Source organism: Lepidochelys kempii, chromosome 1 (assembly GCF_965140265.1).
Source record: "Lepidochelys kempii isolate rLepKem1 chromosome 1, rLepKem1.hap2, whole genome shotgun sequence".
Classification (NCBI taxonomy): Eukaryota; Metazoa; Chordata; order Testudines; family Cheloniidae; genus Lepidochelys; species Lepidochelys kempii.
The window spans coordinates 180,347,626-180,369,838 of NC_133256.1; the positions used below are offsets into that span (position 1 = coordinate 180,347,626).

The window sequence follows — 22,213 nt, forward strand, 5'->3', positions numbered from 1 at the left end:
TAAGGCTCCAGGGTCCTGCTACTGCCTGCCACAGTTCGGCAGCTGCGGGGGCTCCCCCCACCAGGACAGAGTCTAGGAGCTGTGGAGGGGCTGGCTGGGAGAGTTCCAGCACCAGGGCAGAAAATGTCCTGGAGGTCAATGGAAGTCACGGATTCCATGACATAACTGTGGCTTAATAATGGCTTTAAAATATTATTACAAAGAAATGTTAACTAAGATCTGACTCCGTACAACTGTGTTTCTAATAAATTAGATATAAAGAAATCTAGCACTGTAACAGCCTCCTGTTTAGACCTCCTGCTAAAAATGCTTTAGTCTCAAGTTTGTTTTCCTCTGGAAAAAGCAACACATTTACTAATGATTGCTGTTCATCTTTCCCAGGGCTATTTTCACAGTCAATGGTTTGAAGACAGAACAGTTACTTTGGTTCTATAAATAGCCAGCAAGTAGCTTCACAATTCAGCTATCCAGACACCAGTATCAGATAGCAAAGTATTAAAAAACTAAGAGTCTCATGTACGGTAAACTTACACATTTTTAAGAGCATGCACTGGAAGGAAAGATGCTTCAGACATCTCTCCACCTCTGTCTTTGTAAATATAAAGTGTTCCTTTGCCAAATCATCATTTAGTTGAAGTGCTTCTACCCAATGCTTACTCCATAAAACTGGGAAAATAGTCACAACAAGACAGTCACTGTGACCTATGACAGTGCATGCATCCGATGAAGTGAGCCGTAGCTCACGAAAGCTTATGCTCAGATAAATTTGTTAGTCTCTAAGGGTGCCACAAGTACTTCCTTTCTTTTTATAAATTTAATATTAGTCTAGACAAAGCACTAGAAAACATGCATAGGAAACTATTATATTAACATAGGGCTTGGGGTTTGATTGTGCTGGACAATCTACAAACAGTTAAGAGAATCTCTGTCTCAGACAGTTTACAAACTGAAAAACAACAGATTAAGGGTCAGGAATGGGAACATAACCACCAACTGCATATGTACAAAATCAGAACAGAGTTCTTATATGTTCTGCTATTTGGTATTTTTTTAAACTGGTAGCAATCAAGTGAGTAATGAGAGGGTATGAGAACATGAGGAAAAGGGAAGACGGAGAGTCACAGTTCATCACTTGCTCAAAACATGATCAGCAACAGGCTTTTGTAGGCATCCTGAAAGAGGAGCCTTTAAAGATTTGCAGTATTAAGGCAGAGGATATACAGAGTTGTCAAGGTTCCTCCCCCACTCTGAACTCTAGGGTACAGATGTGGGGACCTGCATGAAAAACCTCCTAAGCTTATCTTTACCAGCTTAGGTCAAAACTTCCCCAAGGTACAAAATATTACACCCGTTATCCTTGGACTGGCCGCTACCACCACCAAACTAATACTGGTTACTGGGGAAGAGCTGTTTGGACGCGTCCTTCCCCCCAAAATACTTCCCAAAACCTTGCACCCCACTTCCTGGACAAGGTTTGGTAAAAAGCCTCACCAATTTGCTTAGGTGACTACAGACCCAGACCCTTGGATCTTAAGAACAATGAACAATCCTCCCAACACTTGCACCCCCCCTTTCCTGGGAAATGTTGGATAAAAAGCCTCACCAATTTGCATAGGTGACCACAAACCCAAACCCTTGGATCTGAGAACAATGAAAAAGCATTCAGTGTTTTACAAGAAGACTTTTAATAAAAAATAGAAGTAAATAGCAATAAAGAAATCCCCCCTGTAAAATCAGGATGGTAGATATCTTACAGGGTAATTAGATTCAAAAACATAGAGAACCCCTCTAGGCAAAACCTTAAGTTACAAAAAAGATACACAGACAGAAATAGTTATTCTATTCAGCACAATTCTTTTCTCAGCCATTTAAAGAAATCATAATCTAACACATACCTAGCTAGATTACTTACTAAAAGTTCTAAGACTCCATTCCTGGTCTATCCCCAGCCAAGACTACAGACAGCCACAGACCCTTTGTTTCTCTCCCTCCTCCCAGCTTTTGAAAGTATCTTGTCTCCTCATTGGTCATTTTGGTCAGGTGCCAGCGAGGTTACCTTTAGCTTCTTAACCCTTTACAGGTGAGAGGAGCTTTCCCCTGGCCAGGAGGGATTTCAAAGGGGTTTACCCTTCCCTTTATATTTATGACAAGAGTATACAAGCGGAGATTCTCCCATGCCTAAGGGGTGTAAGGTATTTCAGGGTGACTCTGACAGGAGGTGATAAAAGGTGAGAATTGGTGCCACAATAGATTAGATCAGCCAGCTGGAGGGAGGATGGGGGTTAAACTGTGAAGGGCCTTAAAGGCAAAGACAAGAAGCTTGTGTCTGATGCAGAGGTTAAGAGAGAAACCACCAAGCAACTCCATTGATGTAGTCAGAATAATGAGCCAGGAGGATGATTTCATTAAGTACATGGTAAAGGCAACTCTAATTCTTAAGAGGCAACGAATGTGACATCTGCTATGACAGAGCCAGTGACACAGTGCTGCAGGGTAATATAACAGTATGATATCAGAAGTGTCAAGTAAAGACTTAAGAGCCTAGAAATGTATATTTGAACAATTGACACATCCCAGAAGCAAGATGCTCAGGGCATTTTATGCTAGTTAATGACCAATACCTTGACTTTTCAAGTGCTAGCACCAAGACACTGAGCCATCTGTTAAGAGAAAAGGCCTCACATTGGCTATAGCAACACCTCTGGCTGCCTACACAAAAATAATTCATTTAGGAACATTAAGCTTAATTATTTAGTCAACATGGAACTGTAATCTACTTCCCAGTGGATCTGAAGAGTTTTTCAGCAATTGGGGATATGCAGTTTTATTCCTATAAATTTAAAAGAAAAGATGTAGGAAATAGGGCTTCTATGCTGTGAAGTCTGAAACCATGTTCTACTACTTCTACCATGTTACACTTTATGGATGTCAGATGTTTTTATGTTAGCAACTGGACACCAATTAGCACAAAAGAATTTAAAGAATGGATGGTTCACTGTGTAAAGCAACAGAACTTAATGGCCTAGGTTTTTCTTGTTACACATTGCCAGGGAACACTGAGTGGACACTGAGCTTAAAGCATAAAATTTTTAAAAAGGTCACAAGATTATAGCATTTAAGGGGAAGGCAATACCTAGCCATTTTTCCCCATCCTTTATCAATTAATTTTCTGAATTTACTGAATTTATCGGGTATAATATTAGGGATTTTGTTTAAACCCATTTACTGCTAGCACCCCTCCGCATATGCAGTGCTACTCCATTCAAATCAGTGGTATGAGGGCAACCTGTCCCTTACACAGCATTCAGCAGTTTAGCAAGTGCTTTATACCCAGATATTCCTGGAATGCTGTGCCATAGTTAAGAGGTTGAAATAATCACATGCCTCAGGGAAGAGGAGAACTGGATATAAGTTACCTTTAGAAACTGAACTATGTTGAGTATTTTGCAAAGTTTCTTTGACCTGACGCTTGCAGGATTACAAAATACAGCAGGAAATAAAGGACTGAATTAGTATCTCATTAGGAATTAACTTTGCAAAGCTTGATGAAAATTACTGAGGCATTAGGAGTGAAGCTAACTAGGGGTTAACTGTGTTATACAACTGTTTAAGTCATCTCTAATTATGTGGTGTAAGTATATTAAGAATATATAGTCCCAGAATGCTGGGAATAATTAAGAAAGGGATAGACAATAGGACAGAAAATATCGTGTTGCCTCTATATAAATCCATGGTACACCCACAAATTGAATACTATGTGCATATGTGGTCGCCCCATCTCAAAAAAGATTGGAATTGGAAAAGGTTCAGAAAAGGGCAACAAGAATGATTAGGGGTATGGAATGGTTTCCATAGGAGGAGAGATTAATAAAGGTTGGGACTTTTCAGCTTGGCAAAGAGACTGCTAAGGGGAGATATGATTGAGGTCTATAAAATCATGGCTGGTGTAGAGAAAGTAGATAAGGAAATGTTTACTACTTCTCATAACACAGGAACTGGGGTCACCAAATGAAATTAATAGGCAGCAGGTTTAATACAAATAAAAGGAAGTATTTCTTCACACAACGCACAGTCAACCTGTGGAACTCCTCGCCAGAGGATTTTGTGAAGGCCAAGACCGTAACAGGGTTAAAAAAAACCCTCGATAAATTCCTGGAGGATAGGTCCATCAATGGATATTAGCCAGGTGTCCCTAACCTTCGTTTACCAGAACCTGGGAATGAGCAACAGGGGATAGATCACTTGATGATTACCTGTTCTGTTCATTCCCTCTGGGGCACCTGGCCCTGGCCACTGTCAGAAGACAGGATACTGGGCTAGATGGACCTTTGATCTGACCCAGTAGGCCATTCTTATGTACATATGCACGAAGAAAATTAGTTTAGCACATTAGGACAGGTTTAAAACATTGTCAACCTGATATCAATACCAAGGAAAGTAATGGAAGGGCTGATAATGGGACTCTTAATAAAGAATTAAAGAAGATCATATAATCAACATGGGTTCCTAGAAAACAGATCCTGTCAAACTATCCGAGTGAGAGATTACATGTTTGGTTGATAAAATTATCACAGATCTTCACAAACTTCCCTTCTTAGATGCCCATTAGCTTGCTGTGAGGTGATCCAAGCACTGGCTCCCATGTGCCCTTTGCTTACTGGACCCAAGCAGAGTTTAGGCACTGTTCCTGGCTTTGAGCCTCCAAGTTCAGACCTCATGTGTCCCCGTTCTTGGCAGTAGGGATCTGACATTCCAATTGGGTAGACCATGAAACTCGTGTTCTCTCCCTCAAGCCTCCCCAGCAGCTCTTGCACATTCCCCAAAATTCCACTCAAAGTGTGAGCATTCCAGTTAAGCTCTTCAGGGGTATATAGTAGTGAAAGCAAACTGACAACAGACTTTACACAGGGCTCTAAATTATTTACTCTTTATTTTTCACAAGAGATAAAGATTAGACAAAATAATAAACACCCGCAAATGCGTTTTCCTGGTCTCAGTTTCCTCACCACTCTGGAAAAAGTTCTGAGCACAGGCCAGAGTCCTCCAAGGAATCCAGAAGCCTTCCTCTCCCATTGCTCTCCTACACATGGCTTCTCATCCACATGATTCCCTCTCCCCCACCCCGCTCTTATAGCCTCCATCCCCCTTATGGCAGGTGAGACTGATCAGCCTCATGAAGTGAGGCAAGTCCCATACCAGGTAATCTGTTGCTTAGTTACCAGCTCACCTGGGCAGATGGGTTCTTCTGGAGGGAGGAATCAACCTTTTGTCCTGGACGGTTCCATTTCAAATTAGAGAGTGCCTACGTTAATGACCCTTCACTGTTGGAATTCCAGTCCAACATGAAGGTTCAAGGATAACAGAGAAAGCAAACTGCCCATTCAAAAGGTCTTCAGTATGCCATATACACATAATGAGCTCATGATTTCAAACAATTCATAAGCTATATAGATTCCCCAAGTCATCACAAAAGGCAACTGTTGATGTAATATAGTTAAGATTTCTGAACGGCATTTGACCAGCTACAGCACAAAATGTTGATAAACCTAGAATGATACACAATAGACATGGCACACATTAAATGGATTAAAAACGGTCTTGACAGGTCTCAAACTGTAATTGTAAACAGGATGCTGCTAGAAGCACCCTGAACAGATACTGCACGGATCAGTTCGTGGACCTACATTAATATTTTTATCAATAACCTGGAACAAAAACAATCACTAAGTTCGCAGAGGACCCAAAGATTTGGGGAGTGGTAAATAAAAAAAAAAAAAAAAAAAAGAAGAGGACAAGTGACAAGCAACTGATACAGAACAATCTAGATCGCTTGGCAACCTGGGTTTCAATACACCCAAATGTAAAATTGTACATCTAAGGACAAAGAATACAAGCCAGATTTACTGGATGGGGAAGTATCCTGGGAAGTAGTGACTCTAAAAAGGACTTGGGAGTCTTGGTGGAGAATCAACTGAACGTCAGCTACCAGTACAACCGTGTCGCCAAAAGTTCTAATACAACCCTTAGACATATTAATAGGAATAAACTCGGGATATTCTATTATCTCTGCACTTGGCACTGGTGCTACCACAACTGAGATACTGTGTCCAGTTCTAGTATTCACAACTCAAGAAAGATGTCGATAAACTGGAGAGGATTCAAAGAGCCATGAGAATGATTAAAGAATTGGAAAACATGCCATATAGCAGTCGACTCTAGGAGCTTGATCTGTTTAGCTTAACAAAGAGAAGGTTAAGAATTTGATCACACTAGATAGAGGAAAAAATATTTGATAATAGAGGTGTCTTCAATCTACCAGACAAAGAGATAACAAGATCCGATGGCTAGAAGCTGAAGGTAGACAGATTCAAACTGGAAATAAAGCACAATTTATTTATTTATTTTTTAACATGGAGGGTAATTAACTGTGGGAACAGTTCATCAAGGGTTGTGGTGGATCCATCACTGGCAATTTTTAAAATGAATGTATGTCTTCTAAAAAAGATTATTCTAATTCCATCAAGAATTAATTCAGGGAGGTCAGAATAGATGATGCAGTGGTCCTTTCTGGCTCTAATCTATGAATCTCTTCAAGCCACATTCATTTTTCTGCTTGACTTTCCACAATTGATATTTTTAGGGTACAATTTAAATCGCAAAACAGACATTTCACTGTTTACTAACCTCCAACTTACCCTGCATCACTTTTGTACAAGAGGAATGAAGAATAAAGAGAAACCATCTCAAGTTGGTTACAGTAGATTCTTCCCGTTACTTTTCAAATATTTTAGACTAGTTTACATACCGGTAGTTGTTTTAATTACAGCTACTAGAAGACCCATTCTGCCATCCTATAACAGTTACAGCCTACTCCACAAGTCTGGCTCAACAAGGCAGGGTTCTGGAGGCCCAAACTGGCAGAGAAAACGGGCTCAGAGGTAGTCTCAGCACATCAGGAGACAGCCCCAAGGGGGTCTCTGTGACCAAAACCATCATACTGAGCACATCCACAAACTCTCCCCCATCCCCACCCCCCAGGGACTTAAACAATTAAGGCTCTCAGTGCTTCACTATGCTTTACAGGCCTATTAGCTTTAGCCCACAAAAGCATTGTGATATGGTATCATACATTCCACAAACCAGACGGTCATATGGTGATATTTTCCATCAGTATTTAGTTTTGCACTGTTTTCTTATTTATATTCATTGTAAAGATTGTGTTGCATAATCAGTATTTTCCAGTATGAGATAATATCATGCTGCCTGGAGATAAAATAGCAAAACATAGCACATGTACAAGTCATCTCCTATTCCATTTTCTCATCAGCAGTTATTCCAACCCTCCCTTTCACTTTTTCCCCACCACCACCTTCCCTACCCTAGTTTCCTGGTCACTGAGATTTCCAGTTCCATACAGCTTTATTTGCTCCAAGTAGGCCCTATTTCTCATCTTGACTTCCCAAATTCTCTCCACTCAACAGCGCCAGCATCTTCCCCCTTCAATCCCATTAACTCAATTCTCTACTTACCTTCAGCATTTCAGTCTGCAGCACCCACTAAATACCTTCCCCAGAACCTTGTCACCAAAATATCCAACCAAGGGAGCTACATTCCTAGCAGAAGCATCCACTAACATAGCAGCAATTTGAGTAGAAATAGATGTGCCTTCATTGTTTCAAGGGAAGTTGCATAACAGTTCTCTCTTCTTGTTAGCAGTACATATGGAACTGAAAACTATGAACCATTTATATCTACTATGCTAGTTCATCCAACTACAGAGACTGCTGAATTAGTTTTCTGCAATCCTCCAAGCAAGGAAACAAAACAAAAATCACACATCAAGAACTCAGGAGAATTCACCGTCACTATTCTCTCCCCCATGTCTTATACTTCCAGCTTGGGTTCCACTCCCCTGCCACCCCTGCCCACATTTAGGGCCATGTCACCAGTTACGGATTATCTTGATTAATGATGCAAACAAAAGAGGTTTTTGCCCAGCAGCACAAATTACAGATTGAAAGACTAGGAATTCATTCCTAAACAGCGTCACACTATAAACCAAGCTACTGGAAAACATGTGCTCAGGAGCACATTGTCAATAGATTGTGGAAGCTGCAAAAGCTGGTGAAATATAGAAAGTGCATGTTGGTAATAGCAAAGGAAATTCTAACAGACAACACTTTCTGACATTAGTTCGTAACATTGTAAAATGCTATTACACTGCAGGTATGAATGGTGACACCTGAGCCACTTATGTTGTAAGAGGTAAAAGAGTGAAAATATATACTAAACAACATAAGTCGTTAGCTTACATAACACTCAAGTGTTAACAAAATATTTGAGATAAAGCACATTTCACAGACGTATTTGGCTTGTCTAGAACATATGCAGCCCATTATGCAATATTACAAAGGGGGCTTCCCAAACTTGACACTAAAGCCTCCTTAAATTCCAAAGCTTTTCAATATGTTATCCGTACAGCTCCATGAACTTTTTATATTTTGGGGGGGAATTTCAAGTTATTTTGTTTTATCCAGTTCTTCCCAGTAGTCACCTATGTTAACAAGGCAGCCTAGTAACCACTCTTTATTAACATAGGTAACTACTAGGAAGAACAGGCTTCTGATCAGCTTCCCATTTGGATTCCCTCCCTGACTTACAGTGGCAGAGGAGTTGAGGGAAGAGGGGAATTATCCAACTCTGAAGCTGATCAGGACCCTGTTTTTTCCCAGCAGTTAACCTAGTAGCCCACACTCTACCCCTGGGAATTTAACTAAACCCTAGTGTGAAGATTTGGGAAGCTGCTTTGTTGTGCCAGTGTTAAATAACGGGCTGTATACATTCCAGATGACCCAATTCTCTTGGTGAAATGTTGCGTGTCTCAAATATTTTGCTAACGCTTATTTGAGTGCTTAAGTCTTTGGTTTGGTCTTCATTCACACAAAATGTTTGTGGGTTTTGTTTTGTTTTTAAAATCAATGAGATAAAAAAGTAAATTACCTCACTGTTAAATCCTAAATGGAGACAAGGTACTTGCAGCATTTATTGTAAGGCAGCTAAGAGACCTCAGTACTAACACACCTCACACACAATTTATGTGACCTCACCTATTTTACCTGACAGTAAAACTCAGGGCATGGCTACACTTGCAAGTTAGAGTGCATTAAAGCAGCTCCGTGTGCTCTAACTCACCACGCGTCCACAATGGCAAATAGAATGCCCGGACTCCGCGGCTAGAGCACTCCTGGTACTCCACCTTGGAGAGTGGAATAACGTTTGATGCGCCCTCGCTGGAGCGCTGTGGCTCCAGCGTGGAAGCCCTGGTCTGTTAATGCTCTCTCATCAGCCTCCAGAAGTATCCCACAATGCCTGCTCTAGCCACTCTGGTCATCACTTTGAACTCTACTGCCTTGCCCTCAGGTGACCAACCATCAGATCTGCCCTTTAAATTCTCTGGGAATTTGAAAATCCCCTTCCTGTTTGCTCAGCCAGGCGTGGAGTGCTCTCAGCAAATCTTTCCAGGTGACCGTGCCTCCATGTGCCAGGCAATCCCCAGTATGAAGCAATGGCGAGGTGCTGGATCTCACCAGTGTTTGGGGAAGGAAGCTGTCCAGCTACAGCTATGCTCCAGTCATGGGAATTACGATACCTTCAGGCAGATATCAAAGGACATGATGGAAAGGGGCCATGACTGGGATGCACTGCAGTGCAGGGTTAAAGGGAAGGAGCTGCTGAATGCCTACCGCAAAGCCCGGGAGGCAAACAGCCATTCTGGTGCTGCCCCCACAACCTGCCATTTCTACAAAGAGCTGGATGCAATACTGGGGGGCGATCCCACCTCCATTACAAGTATCACCATGTACACTTCAGAGCCCAGTTCAACAAGGCAAGAGGAGGAGGGTTAAGGCTGCACGCATGCCTCAATGCAGAATAGGGCGTTGATGTGCTCTCTCACATCGCGGGAATAGACCTCAGTGATCTCTTCAAAGGTCTCAGCCAGAACTTGGGCAATACGCTTGCGCAGGTTTCTTGGGAGAGCCACTGTGGTCCTTGTCCCAGTCAGGCTAACTGTGCCATGATGGGCGGGAGGACCATTGCTGCACACAGGCAAGTTGCATATGGGCCAGGCCAGGCGCCGCATTGTAGTAGAAGACTCTCCCTTGCTTCCCAGGTCACCCTCAGCAGTGAGATATCTTCCAGGATGTGGAAAATGTGGGGAGAGTGTTCAGCATAAGGGCCCCCTGCAGCTGTTAGCTCTCCCCAAGACAGAGAAACCCAGAGGACAGTACAGCCTTGTAACGATCAGTCACCGTTGACCATGTGCTTACTCACCACTTTGGGGCTCCCGTGGGTTATGTGCACTCGCTTTGGGACGGGCAAATTATGCTATGGTGTAAACTGTGCTTGCCCTTAAGTACGGAGGAATCATTGCTTTGTCTAGGGTGAACAATGCCTGTTATATTTTGCCTTTACAGATGCAACCTTGAGATCTCAACCGTCTGTGTTATCATCAGCCAAAAGACTCCAACGAATTAGGAAGAGGCCATGTAAAAGCAAAGAAGACATGCTGCATGAAGTCATGCAACAGTCCCTGAATGAAAATTAAAAAGTGCAGGAGTGGAGGGAGAGTGAAAGGAGGCTTCGCCATCAGAATGAGGAGCGCCGGCACAAAAGCACGGAGCTCCAGCAGCAAAGCACGGAGCAGCTGATAAGCATTATGGAGAGCCAAGCGGACTTGATCCAGGCACTTGTAGTCATACAGGCGGAGCGCTACCATGCCGGACCTCCCGCCCCTCCTGCAGCCCTTGTCCCAAAACTCTTTCCTTTGTGCCCCATGTCACCTCCATCCCACTTTCCCCAATATCCCGGTTCTTATCGCCACCAGGTGCCTCCAACACCTGTAGCTTCACCACCCAGCCCTGAAAACTACGACTCTTTACCCAATTCACTCGACCCCCATCACCATGCATTATAGACATCCAGAAGTGCAGCGGCCATTGCACAGCACTCCAGACAGGAACGCTGAGTATGATAACAGGACATAGCAAATCTCTGATTGTACTGTTCCCCACCCCAACCCCCTTGCCCTTTCTGTTTCCCAAGCAGTTGTGTTTCTTTTCAATAAATAGATTTTTTTGGCTTTGAAAACATTCTTTATTATTGCATAAAGTAAAAGATACCTTAGCCCAGGAAAGCAACATGCTACACTGACTTGCAGTGCAGCAAACACAGATTCCTACTAACATCAGAACCACTGCACTTCACCAGTAATGTTTGGTGCCCTGCACGGGAGTGGCTTTCAGCCTCAAATTGCTTCCTCAAGGCATCCCTAATCCTTGCAGCCCCAAGCTGGGCCCCTCTAATAGCCCTGCTCTCTGGCTGTTCAAATTCAGGCTCCAGGTGTCGAACCTCTAAGTTTCATGCCTGAGTGAATCTTTCACCCTTCCCTTCACAAATGTTACACAGATATAACCGCAGGGATATTGTCATCGGCCAGGTCCAGCTTCCCATACAGACAGCACCAGAGGCCCTTTAAATGGCCAAAAGCACACTCCACAGTCATTTTGCACTGGCTCAGCCTGTTGAACCGCTCCTTGCTGCTGTCAAGGCTCCCTGTGTAGGATTTCATGAGCCACAGCATTAAAGGGTAAGCGGGGTCTCCAAGGATCACAGCGGGCACTTTGACTTCCCCTATGGTGATCTTCTGGTCTAGGAAAAAAGTCCTGGCTTTCAGCTTCCTAAACAGGCCAGTGTTCTGAAAGTTGCATGCGTCATGCACCCTTCCAGGCCAGCCTGCATTAATGTCAATGAAATGCCCATGGTGATCCACAAGCACCTGGAGAACCATAGAGAAATACCCCTTCCGATTAATGTACTTGAAGGCTAGGTGGGCTGGTGCCAGAATTGGAATATGTGTCCCATCTATCACCCCTCCGCAGTTAGGGAAACCCATTTGTGCAAAGCTAGCCACAATGTCATGCATGTTACCCAGAGTCATGGTTCTTCTGAACAGGATGTGATTAATGGCCCTGCAAACTTGCATCAATACGATTCCAAAGCTCAACTTTCCTACTACAAGCTGGTTAGCGACCGATCGGTAGTTGTCTGGAGTTGCCAGCTTCCAGACTGTAATAGCCACCTGCTTCTCCACCGGCAGGGTAGCTCTCAATCTCGTTCCTTGCGCCGCAGGGTGGGGGCAAACTCACCACACAGTCCCATGAAAGTGGCTTTTCTCATCTGAAAGTCTGCAGCCACTGCTTGTCATCCCAGACTTGCATGATGATGTGATCCCACCACTCAGTGCTTGTTTCCCGAGCCTAAAGCAGCATTCCACGATGGTGAGCATGTCCGTGAATGCCACAAGCAATCTCGTGTCATATGCGTTACTCAAGTCGATACCATCAGAGTCCTCACTGTCAGTTTGGATCTTGAGTAACTCAACTGCCAAACGTGATGTTCTGACAAGACTCATCAGCGTATTCCTCAGCAGTTTGGACTCCAGTCCCACAGACCGAAAGGGAAAACAGAGCATGCAGTACAAAAAACGTTGAAAGATGGCGCCAAATGTGGACGGAAGCACAGGGATTACTCGGATGCGAACCGATGCATCACGGGGCGTCAGGACAGGACCCAGAATGCCACACACCTCCAGCCCCCTTCCCACAAGCCACAGCACCAGAATGGGAGGAGGTGCTCTGTGGGATAGCCACCCATAATGCACCACTCCCAATTCCACTGCAAGTGCTGCAAATGTGGCCACGTCAGCGCACTTGCAGCTGTTAGTGTGGACAGACTGCAGCACTTTCCCTACTGCGCTCTCCAAAGACTGGTTTAACTCAAAGCGCCCTACATCTGCAAGCATAGCCATGCCCTCAAGTGCCTTGTCTCCACTGTATTTTTACATCAGGACAGCTAAATGTCACACTTTCATCAGTGAAGACAGTCTTAAACTAGACCTGCTAATCTAGAATTTCCTCTCAAATTAGCTGATCAAAGATAAGAACACACCTTTTTCTTAGTGAAGACAGAGCCTGAAAGAGTCAGGTCAATTTTCTAAGTAGCAAAGCGTATCTGAAGTAAACAGAAGGTGACAGAACACTACTACTCTTGGAAAGACTTTGAGAAGCTAGTCTCTAACTAGCTGGATTTGCAATATCATTAATATTGATTTTTTTGGTCAAATTAATACTACCAAAACCTAGATTTATAGTAGTATGTAACATCAATACTAAAGCTCTACTTCTCAGAGAAAAATATTGAAATACAAGTGAAAAAAAATGATTGAATAGAAAATTTAAGACAATGAGTCTTACTAAAATTTTAGAAAGCTAATAAGTTGGAGAACTTAGACATGTTTAGCTTTAGGGGCAGTTCCACATCACATAAATATGAAGGTGAAATTGAACAAACAGAAGGTGAGTGATTCAGGGAAAAGAGTAGTTGGGTAACAAAACGTGGCAAGTTACTTGTCAGAATATTAAGCATCCTATCATTTTCTTTTTTCAAACAAAAAGTTTTCCTCACATTATATTCCATTGCTTTTCCTTTCAGACAGAAGAGTTGAGATAAATATTTTCCCTGTCAAAGACACAGAGAAGCCACAGGGTCTTAATACATCTAAAGACAGGTTTCAGAGGAACAGCCGTGTTAGTCTGTATTCGCAAAAAGAAAAGGAGTACTTGTGGCACCTTAGAGACTAACCAATTTATTTGAGCATGAGCTTTCGTGAGCTACAGCTCACTTCATCAGATGTTTACCGTGGAAACTGCTGCAGTTTCCACGGTAAACATCTGATGAAGTGAGCTGTAGCTCACGAAAGCTCATGCTCAAATAAATTGGTTAGTCTCTAAGGTGCCACAAGTACTCCTTTTCTTTTTGCGAATACATCTAAAGTCATTCTAGTACTCTTGAACTACATAAAGAATACACACTACCCTTCCTCTTTCTCCTCCATCCCTCAAGGCTGGAAGTGGAGCCCTGCTTAATACCATCTCCACTTCGTTCTTCACTCTCAAAAAGTATGTGTGTGTTAGAATATCTGTTGGCTAGGACTATCTATATGACTTACTTCATTATTTTTCCTAAATGCTACTGTAGCCCCTCTTCATCTCCACAGTGAGCTAAGCCAAAATTTAGTTTTCCTGAACTTGCCTAGGCTGGCTCAAAACACACACATGCACACAATGCACAGTAGAATTTTAAAATCCTATTTAGTGAAGATTTTCATTTTCCAAATTTTAAACTGATTTTCCTAAAGTCCCACATTATTTTGAGAAATCTCATCATCAGGTTAAAGTAATAGAAAAGACCATTTTTGTTAAAGCAAGCTTAGCTCACTAATTTGCTCAGTGCTCTCCAAGACCTTCTTTCATAATAATGACAAAACTAAGCTCTGGTGTTATAGCACAACCTGCTGGAAAGACAGCACAAGATATTCCAGTGTAGATATTTTCACAAGACCCACAATTTTATAGCAATAAAAAGCATTCTGACTGCAGCCACCAGAAGCCACCGCTAGAAGACTAGCTTTGGACTGCTGTTCTAGCTACCACCAGCACAGGATGTTCTTCTGCTTTCCCTGTCCTGTGAAACAAGTCTCTGTTCCCCTTCCTGTGCTGAACAGCCCCTGGGGCAAGGAGAGAAAGCAGAGCGTTAGCTTGGAGACAACCCCTAATCATAGTATCAGAGGAGTAGCCATGTTAGTCTGTATCCACAAAAACAACGAGGAATCCGGTGGCATCTTAAAGACTAACAGATTTATTTGGGCATAAGTTTTTGTGGGTCAAAAACCAGTTCTTCAGATGCATGGAGTGAAAATTACAGATACAAGCATAGATATACTGGCACATGAGGAGGAGGGAGTTACCTTACAAGTGGAGAACCAGTGATCACAGGGAGGAGGGATAGCTCAGTGGTTTGAGCATTGGCCTGCTAAACCCAGGGTTGTGAGTTCAATCCTTGAGAGGGCCATTTAGGGATCTGGTGCAAAAATTGGGGATTGATCCTGCTTTGAGCAGGGGTTGGACTAGATGACCTCCTGAGGTCCCTTCCAACCATGAGATTCTATGAATTCAGTCAGGTTGGATGTGGTCCACTCCCAATAATGGAGGAAGTGTCAATACCAAGAGGGAAAATTGCTTTTGTAGCGAGCCAGCCACACCCAGTCCTTATTCAAGACCAAATTAATAGCGTTAAGTTTGCAAATGAATTGTAGTTCTGCAGGTTTTTTTTTTTTGAAGGATGGCTACTTTTAAATCTGTTATTCAGTGTCCTTGGACATTGAAGTGCTCTCCTACTGGCTTTGTATGTTACCATTCCCAATGTCTGATTTGTGTCCATTTATTCTTTTACGTAGAGACTGTCCGGTTTGGCCAATGTACATGGCAGAGGGGCTTTGCTGGCACATGATGGCATAACGGTAGTAGATATGCAGGTGAATGAGTCCCTGATGGTGTGGCTGATGTGACTGGGTCCTATGATGGTGTCGCTAGAGTAGATATGGGGACAGAGTAGGTATTGACACTTCCTCCTCAGTTATTGGGAGTTGACCACATCCAACCTGACTGCATTGGCGATGTGATCACTGGTTCTCCACTTGTAAGGTAACTCCCTCCTCTTCATGTGCCAGTATATCTATGCCTGAAGAACTGGTTTTTGAGCTACAAAAGCTTATGCCAAAATAAACGTTAGTCTTTAAGGTGCCACCGGACTCCTCGTTGTTTCCCTAACCATAGTCTCCTCCCAGCACTAAGTGGGGATGAAAGAGAAAAAAAATTTCCACCCCAGCATGGCTATGGTTTCCTAGAACTGGCCTGGGGCAACATTAAAGGGGTAGGAAAGCACAGGCAGAAGCCAGGAGCTCCTGGGCAGAGGAGGAACTGAGAAGGAGGCAGAGGAGAGGAAGAGACTGAGGAGACAATATCCACATATGGGAATGGGCAGGGGTAATACCCATCAGAAGTAGAAAGAGTAAGGCATCCAATGGCCATTAGAGGGAGGAGACTGAAGAGGACAGGGTACAGAGGCAACAGTACAGAGAAGGAGAGGGCCCCACCTATCAAGCACAGCTAAAAAGGGAGAGCCCCCACAACTTGAATATATATATTTTTGCATATCCAAATGAGTTTCCTAAAGTGTTAAACACACAAAAAGACCCAATTTCAGAGAGAACGATCAGAGAAAATGCAGTGAGTTTCAAAAGAAATCTCATGATCACTAGTAGAAGCTGGACTGTTGATATTATTCATGTGGTTTTGCTACTCATATAGTCATGTTAGATAATATTTTGACAAACTCCTGAATCCTAACTACAATATAGCTTCTACCCTTACGATCACTGATGGAGTGAATTATAGCTTTTAGCATAGACATGTCCTGTATGCCAGCCTTACCAATTTCTATGGCATAAATTCAGATGTGAACAAAATGGGAGAGGCAGTCAACACACAGGAGAACAGAACCTAAGGCCAATGTGATTTGAAGATCTTAGAGCAGTTTGGGGAGGGGGAATTAGGTACTTATCAATGTGAAGTCTTTCTGCCAGGGAGAGGTAACAAATAGCTCTGAAAGAAGATGGGAGACTTAACCCAAGCAGCTACTGCACCCACTGAATTAAAGCTGGTTTATTTTCCTTTTGCTTCATAATACCAACATAATACTTTTTCAAGGATCTAAGCACTATACTTGCCAGATGGTGGTATAAAAAGCAGGTGTGGGAGGGAGGTTTCCATATAGTCTATGGATTAACTGAACCAAAGCATCTCAACTACTTTAGATTAAAAACAATTTATACATTTTGCTTTCTGTTCAATATTTTTAGTATTGCCAACTATTACAATTTAAAGCATAAGTTTCACAATATTTGATTTTTTTCCACTTAAGAGTACCAGCTGGAATCCAGAGATTGCATGACAACCTGCGCTTTTTTGTTAAAAAAAGCACACTCCTGATTTAAGCTATATTGGTGATGTATGAACACATGGGGTTGCCAGACTGTATTTGATCTTTTATTTTTAATTTTCACTCCCAGTCACTCTCTTCTGTTTAGCAAGTTTCTAGCCAATTCCACTTCAAGGTTCTCAATCTAGCACAATGCTGCAATGTTTCAGTTGCAAACATTTTAAGAGTGTTTATATTTAAAAGTCAAATTTTACCCCGTATCTCTAACACTTTATAACAGTTGAGGATTTGAATTTACTCCAAGGAAAGCTTAAAATTTTTCAGCTAGTTGATTGCTTTGAGCAGTTATTTACATCTTCCATCAAGTGGCTAGATGAATTCACAAATAAATCTAAACAGGTATTTATGTTGAAGACCAAATCCAAGAATTATTTCAATACTGAGGACAGCCTGCCAAGTTCAGAAAATATTCCACTAGAAATTAAATCTCCACTAGAATTCTTTTTCAGCATGGTCCATTGATTAGGACACCAGATTGAACCTTGAGACCTGGGTTCTATTCCTTCCAGATCAGGGGTCTCAAACTCCCAGCCCGCGAGCCATCTGTGGCCCAAGAACCTCCCCAATGTGGTCCGCAGGGCTCCAGCAACTTTGGGGCTGGGTCTCTCCCTTGGTCCCACCTGCCGCCCCTAGGAGCTCCTCTGGCGCGTCCCCTGAGCTATTTACAATGGCCTGGAGCCCCACTCACCACCAGCAGCGCAGCAGAGCTGAGCAGTTTCTGCCAACTTGCTTCACATATCTGCAGGCCCTTCCTGCAGCCCCAGGGCAGGGCTGTGCCCCTGTGCATTGCCCCCACCCAGAGTGCCCCTGCGGCCAATGGGAAGCTGCGGGGGTGGTGCCTCGGGATAGCAGCACAGGGAGGCCCCATGGCCCGCCCCACGTTGGAGCCCCAAGTAAGCGCCACACCCCCCCACCGCCTCCCAGAGCCTGCACCCTCCACCCCTTTCCCACACACCCCCTTCCACCCCCAAACTCACTCACATAGCCCACACACCCTCCCCACAACCCCTCCAGCCCCCAAACTCCCTCACAGAGCCTGCACCCCTCACCACTCCCAGAGCCTGCAACCCCACCCCCGCCTCCTGCCCCAGCCCAGAGCCTGCACCCAGCACCCAAACGCCATCCCTGAGCCTGCATCCCAGAGCCCAACCTCTCACCCCTTCTGCACCCAAACTCCCTCCCAGAACCTGCACCCCACCTCCTACCCCCAGACCCCCTCCCCTACCCAAACTCTCTCACAGAGCCTTAGGCAGGTGGGAGCAGAGTTTGGGAGGGGGGGGGGGAGGTTCTGGGCAGCATGAGTGACATTACTGGCCCACTGGGAGGATTAAAGGACTGGCACTGGCCCTAAGGTAAACCGAGTTTGAGACCCCTGTCCTAGATGTCTTTAATGGAAACTGGTTTTAGCTAATAGCTGCATAATTCTTCCCAAACCCTGCATTATTTAATCAACAATGATCTAAGACACCTATACTGTGATTTTTGAAAAACAAAAAATTTAAGAAGAAATCAGATTTAATGACAAGGAAATAAGCATGGTAAATCTTTAGTAATCTGATCAGCTTCATTCCAATTGCTATGGAAAGCCTTCTAAATACAAGGGTGAAACTCACCAGTTACTGTCAGTTTCAAAGGGAAAGAGACAGGGCAGCAATTCAACCCTAACCCTCCATTCATAAGGAAGCAATAAAGGTGAGCAAGTGAAATTTTTCTAGTCTCCTCCTTTTTCTTCCTGCTCCTCAGCAGTAGTATTTCATGCCTCTGAGATTCACAGCTTTCTGGAACTGCACAGTGACTTTTACAATAATTTAGATCATTTAATTCCAAGTGGTCAGACAGCAACAAGTAAATCAAATGAGATTCTTTTGTTTCCCCATGTTATAAGAGAACAGCATAGACAGAGGAAAGAACTGAAAGAAGGAATTTTGTCTGCACAGAATTCTCCCCTCTATCAACAGTTAGGAAGGGAGTTGAGCTCCCCCCATCCTTAATTCTATTTCCCCAGTTCGTACCATTTTAACACCACTTCTCTTATAAACGTTTCCAGGGCTTGCAAAGACAAAAACTGCAAATGGGGGGAAAAAAGGACACCAAAAACCCAAATGCAGATATTAATATACGATGGCCTTACAGCTCTGCTGCTAAGTTAGACGTGAGCCTTAAAATAATTCCCATTTCCTCCTGCTATGATCCACTCTAACATAATTCAAATGTTTGGCTAACATGGAGTAAGATATGATCTATTTTATACATATACTCAGGTATTTGTAGATGAATCTATTTCTACTTCTAGCTAATTCACGGTCTTAAGCTTCATTCTTAAATATTTTTTATCTGTATTGTGCCCATCTTGTTTTAAGTCTGCTGCCAGGGAATACATGTTTCCACAGTAATTTTGTAGCAAGTGACCATTCATTTGCCTGGAACATAACAAGGTATCAGGGCTCATTGGAGGCCCACGTTTCATGGACAAGTCAGGTACATTGCTAAGTAAACTTCAGTGTCAATATGAAATTGGCACACAATGGCAAATTCATGGTGCTTGAAGACTATGGCTGGGACAAAAGTAGACATGTTTCAGAGTAACAGCCGTGTTAGTCTGTATTCGCAAAAAGAAAAGGAGTACTTGTGGCACCTTAGAGACTAACCAATTTATTTGAGCATGAGCTTTCGTGAGCTACAGCTCACTTCATCGGATGCATACCATGGAAACTGCAGCAGATATTATATACACACACAGAGATCATGAAACAATACCTCCTCCCACCCCACTGTCCTGCTGGTAATAGCTTATCTAAAGTGATCATCAAGTTGGGCCATTTCCAGCACAAATCCAGGTTTTCTCACCCTCCACCCCCCTACACACAAACTCACTCTCCTGCTGGTAATAGCCCATCCAAAGTGACAACTCTCTTCACAATGTGCATGATAATCAAGGAAATGGCCCACCTTGATCATCATGCACATTGTAGGGAGAGTGGTCACTTTGGACAAGCTTTTACCAGCAGGAGAGTGAGTTTGTGTGTGTGGTTTTTGGAGGGGGGTGAGAGAACCTGGATTTGTGCAAGAAATGGCCCACCTTGATTATCATACACATTGTGAAGAGAGTTGTCACTTTGGATGGGCTATTACCAGCAGGAGAGTGAGTTTGTGTGTAGGGGGGTGGAGGGTGAGAAAACCTGGATTTGTGCTGGAAATGGCTCAACTTGATGATCACTTTAGATAAGCTATTACCAGCAGGACAGTGGGGTGGGAGGAGGTATTGTTTCATGATCTCTGTGTGTGTATATAATATCTGCTGCAGTTTCCATGGTATGCATCCGATGAAGTGAGCTGTAGCTCACGAAAGCTCATGCTCAAATAAATTGGTTAGTCTCTAAGGTGCCACAAGTACTCCTTTTCTTTTTGAAAAGTAGACATGTTATTCCCTACAGTATAGGCACAAACAGTAAATGCAGTCAGATTTCTAGCACTGTTAATGATAAAGAATCACACCTGCCAGTCAGTGCCTTCTAAATAGCATTGCCACTGCACCCTCTATTCTAGGGATTAGAAATTTTACCTCATGGCATGCACAGTACATTCTTTCCTAAAACTAACTTGTGGTTTTTAAGCTCAAGACTGGCTTAAAAGACTGTTTTCCTTGTGTGATGTGTATTCTTTAACTCACTAACAAGATCTCAAGGCAAGAACAGTTAAACCAACCAGGATAACATCCTGAACTCTGCTGACTTTCACAGGAGGTGGACTGATGAACAGTCTGAGTGATGCAATTTGCGTATTTTGCCGGGTGTAGGTGCACATATTGCCACAAACTGCTGCAAGCCCCAGTACAGCCATTCAAGGTCGCACAGTAAATAACCCTTTCATTCAATTAGACACACGGATTAAACCAGAGACAGGCAGGCAAATATGCAACTCACTGACATAGCACAAGGACTGTGTCACAACGAGGGGTGGGGCCAGAGAATGATTTAGCAGTTCCAATGTATTGAAATGCGAGTCAACTTTAAAGGCGGTTATAGGAGAGGACCGGAAACGCCCTCCCCCTCACTCGCTGCAGTGAATGACACTTAAAAGGCACGTCTGAGAGCAGTACTGAAAATGCCTGTAGCAGCCCACAGCGGCTTGTGTTCGCGCCTCTCATCGGGCGATATAAAAAAGTTTCTTTGCTGAGGTCGCCGACCAACAACATGGTAGATTATGAAAAGGGAACGAAAGGTGGAAACGCAGGTTCCTTGTCACCACCAAGATTCACCTGCTCTCTGGCGTTTCCCAAATTCCCACTGGGGAGAGAAAAACTGCAACCAAGTCAGTTTCACTTTCCTACGAGGGCTGCCGGGCTTGGGGGCCCGGGCGTGCGGGGGCAGCGCGGGCTCATGAACAGCTGTTCTCAGGGCTACGTTTTTAATGGTGATGTCTGGAAACACGTATTGAGACCAGCCCCACCCCGGCCCCTCACTCCCCAGTGCCCACGCAAGGCCAAATTGCGCATTGCCCCTGCCCCCGGAGCAGAGGAGCCCCCCCACCCCACACACACACACACCCCCTGTGCCCGGGGACCCCACGCCCGAGCACCGAGCCCCAGGGAAGATGAGACTCCGCCGGCCCCAGCCTGGCCAGGCGGAGGCGGCTCGGGGGCGGTCACCGGCCCCCGCGGAAGCGCCGCCCCGGGGCCGGCCGGCCTCCCGCTCGCGGGGCTGCGGTACCTGCGCTGGAAGTCGGGCGCGAAGGGGGCCAGGTAGGGGTCCCGCGCCAGCAGCCGCGGCAGCTCCGGCACCGACACGCCCCGCGCGACAGCGGCGGCCATTTTACCCACGGCAGCGGTCGCCGGCTGCCTTGGCCCGGCCTATATACACCGGTGGGGGGGGGGGGCACGGACAGCCCGGCCCCGCCCCCAGCTGGGGGGCAAGGCCCGGACACCGGCTCCCTGCAGCGCCCCCCCCCCCGCGGGTCCGCCCCCGCCCCGGGGAGCCGCAAAGCCCCGCCCCCCGGCCGGCAGCCGCGTGCGGAGCCCGGGCTCTGCGGGGCGTAACGGATGCTTCAGGACCCCTGGGAGCTGCCGGCGCCCGGCCCCCAGCGCTGGGGAGGGAGCCCTGCCGCGAGCGAGCCAGCCACGCCCTGGCCGGGGCCCGGGGAGTTTCCTTCTGAGCCCCAATCGCCAAAAGGCGGCGGGTGGCCGCGCGGGGCGGGGCGGGGCGGGGCGGGGGGGGCTTATAACCCTTCCTGTCTGACCCCCCCCCCCCCCGCCCCG

At 44.7% G+C, this 22,213-nt stretch overlaps 1 protein-coding gene across 5 annotated transcripts in view; it reads right to left on the reverse strand.

The window, feature by feature from the left end:
- The window catches only part of GBE1 (1,4-alpha-glucan branching enzyme 1), a 303,297-nt gene extending 281,404 nt beyond the window's left edge, over positions 1-21,893 (reverse strand). For 2 of the 5 annotated variants that reach the window (XM_073304014.1, XM_073304050.1), the window contains exon 1: positions 21,669-21,893. In XM_073304014.1, the coding sequence (XP_073160115.1) occupies positions 21,669-21,769 (101 nt within the window). In that variant the 5' untranslated portion in view covers positions 21,770-21,893. The remainder of the gene's footprint in view (positions 1-21,668) is intronic. The other 3 variants (XM_073304024.1, XM_073304043.1, XM_073304034.1) reach the window with 2 other exon arrangements.
- Positions 21,894-22,213: the final 320 nt, after the last annotated feature.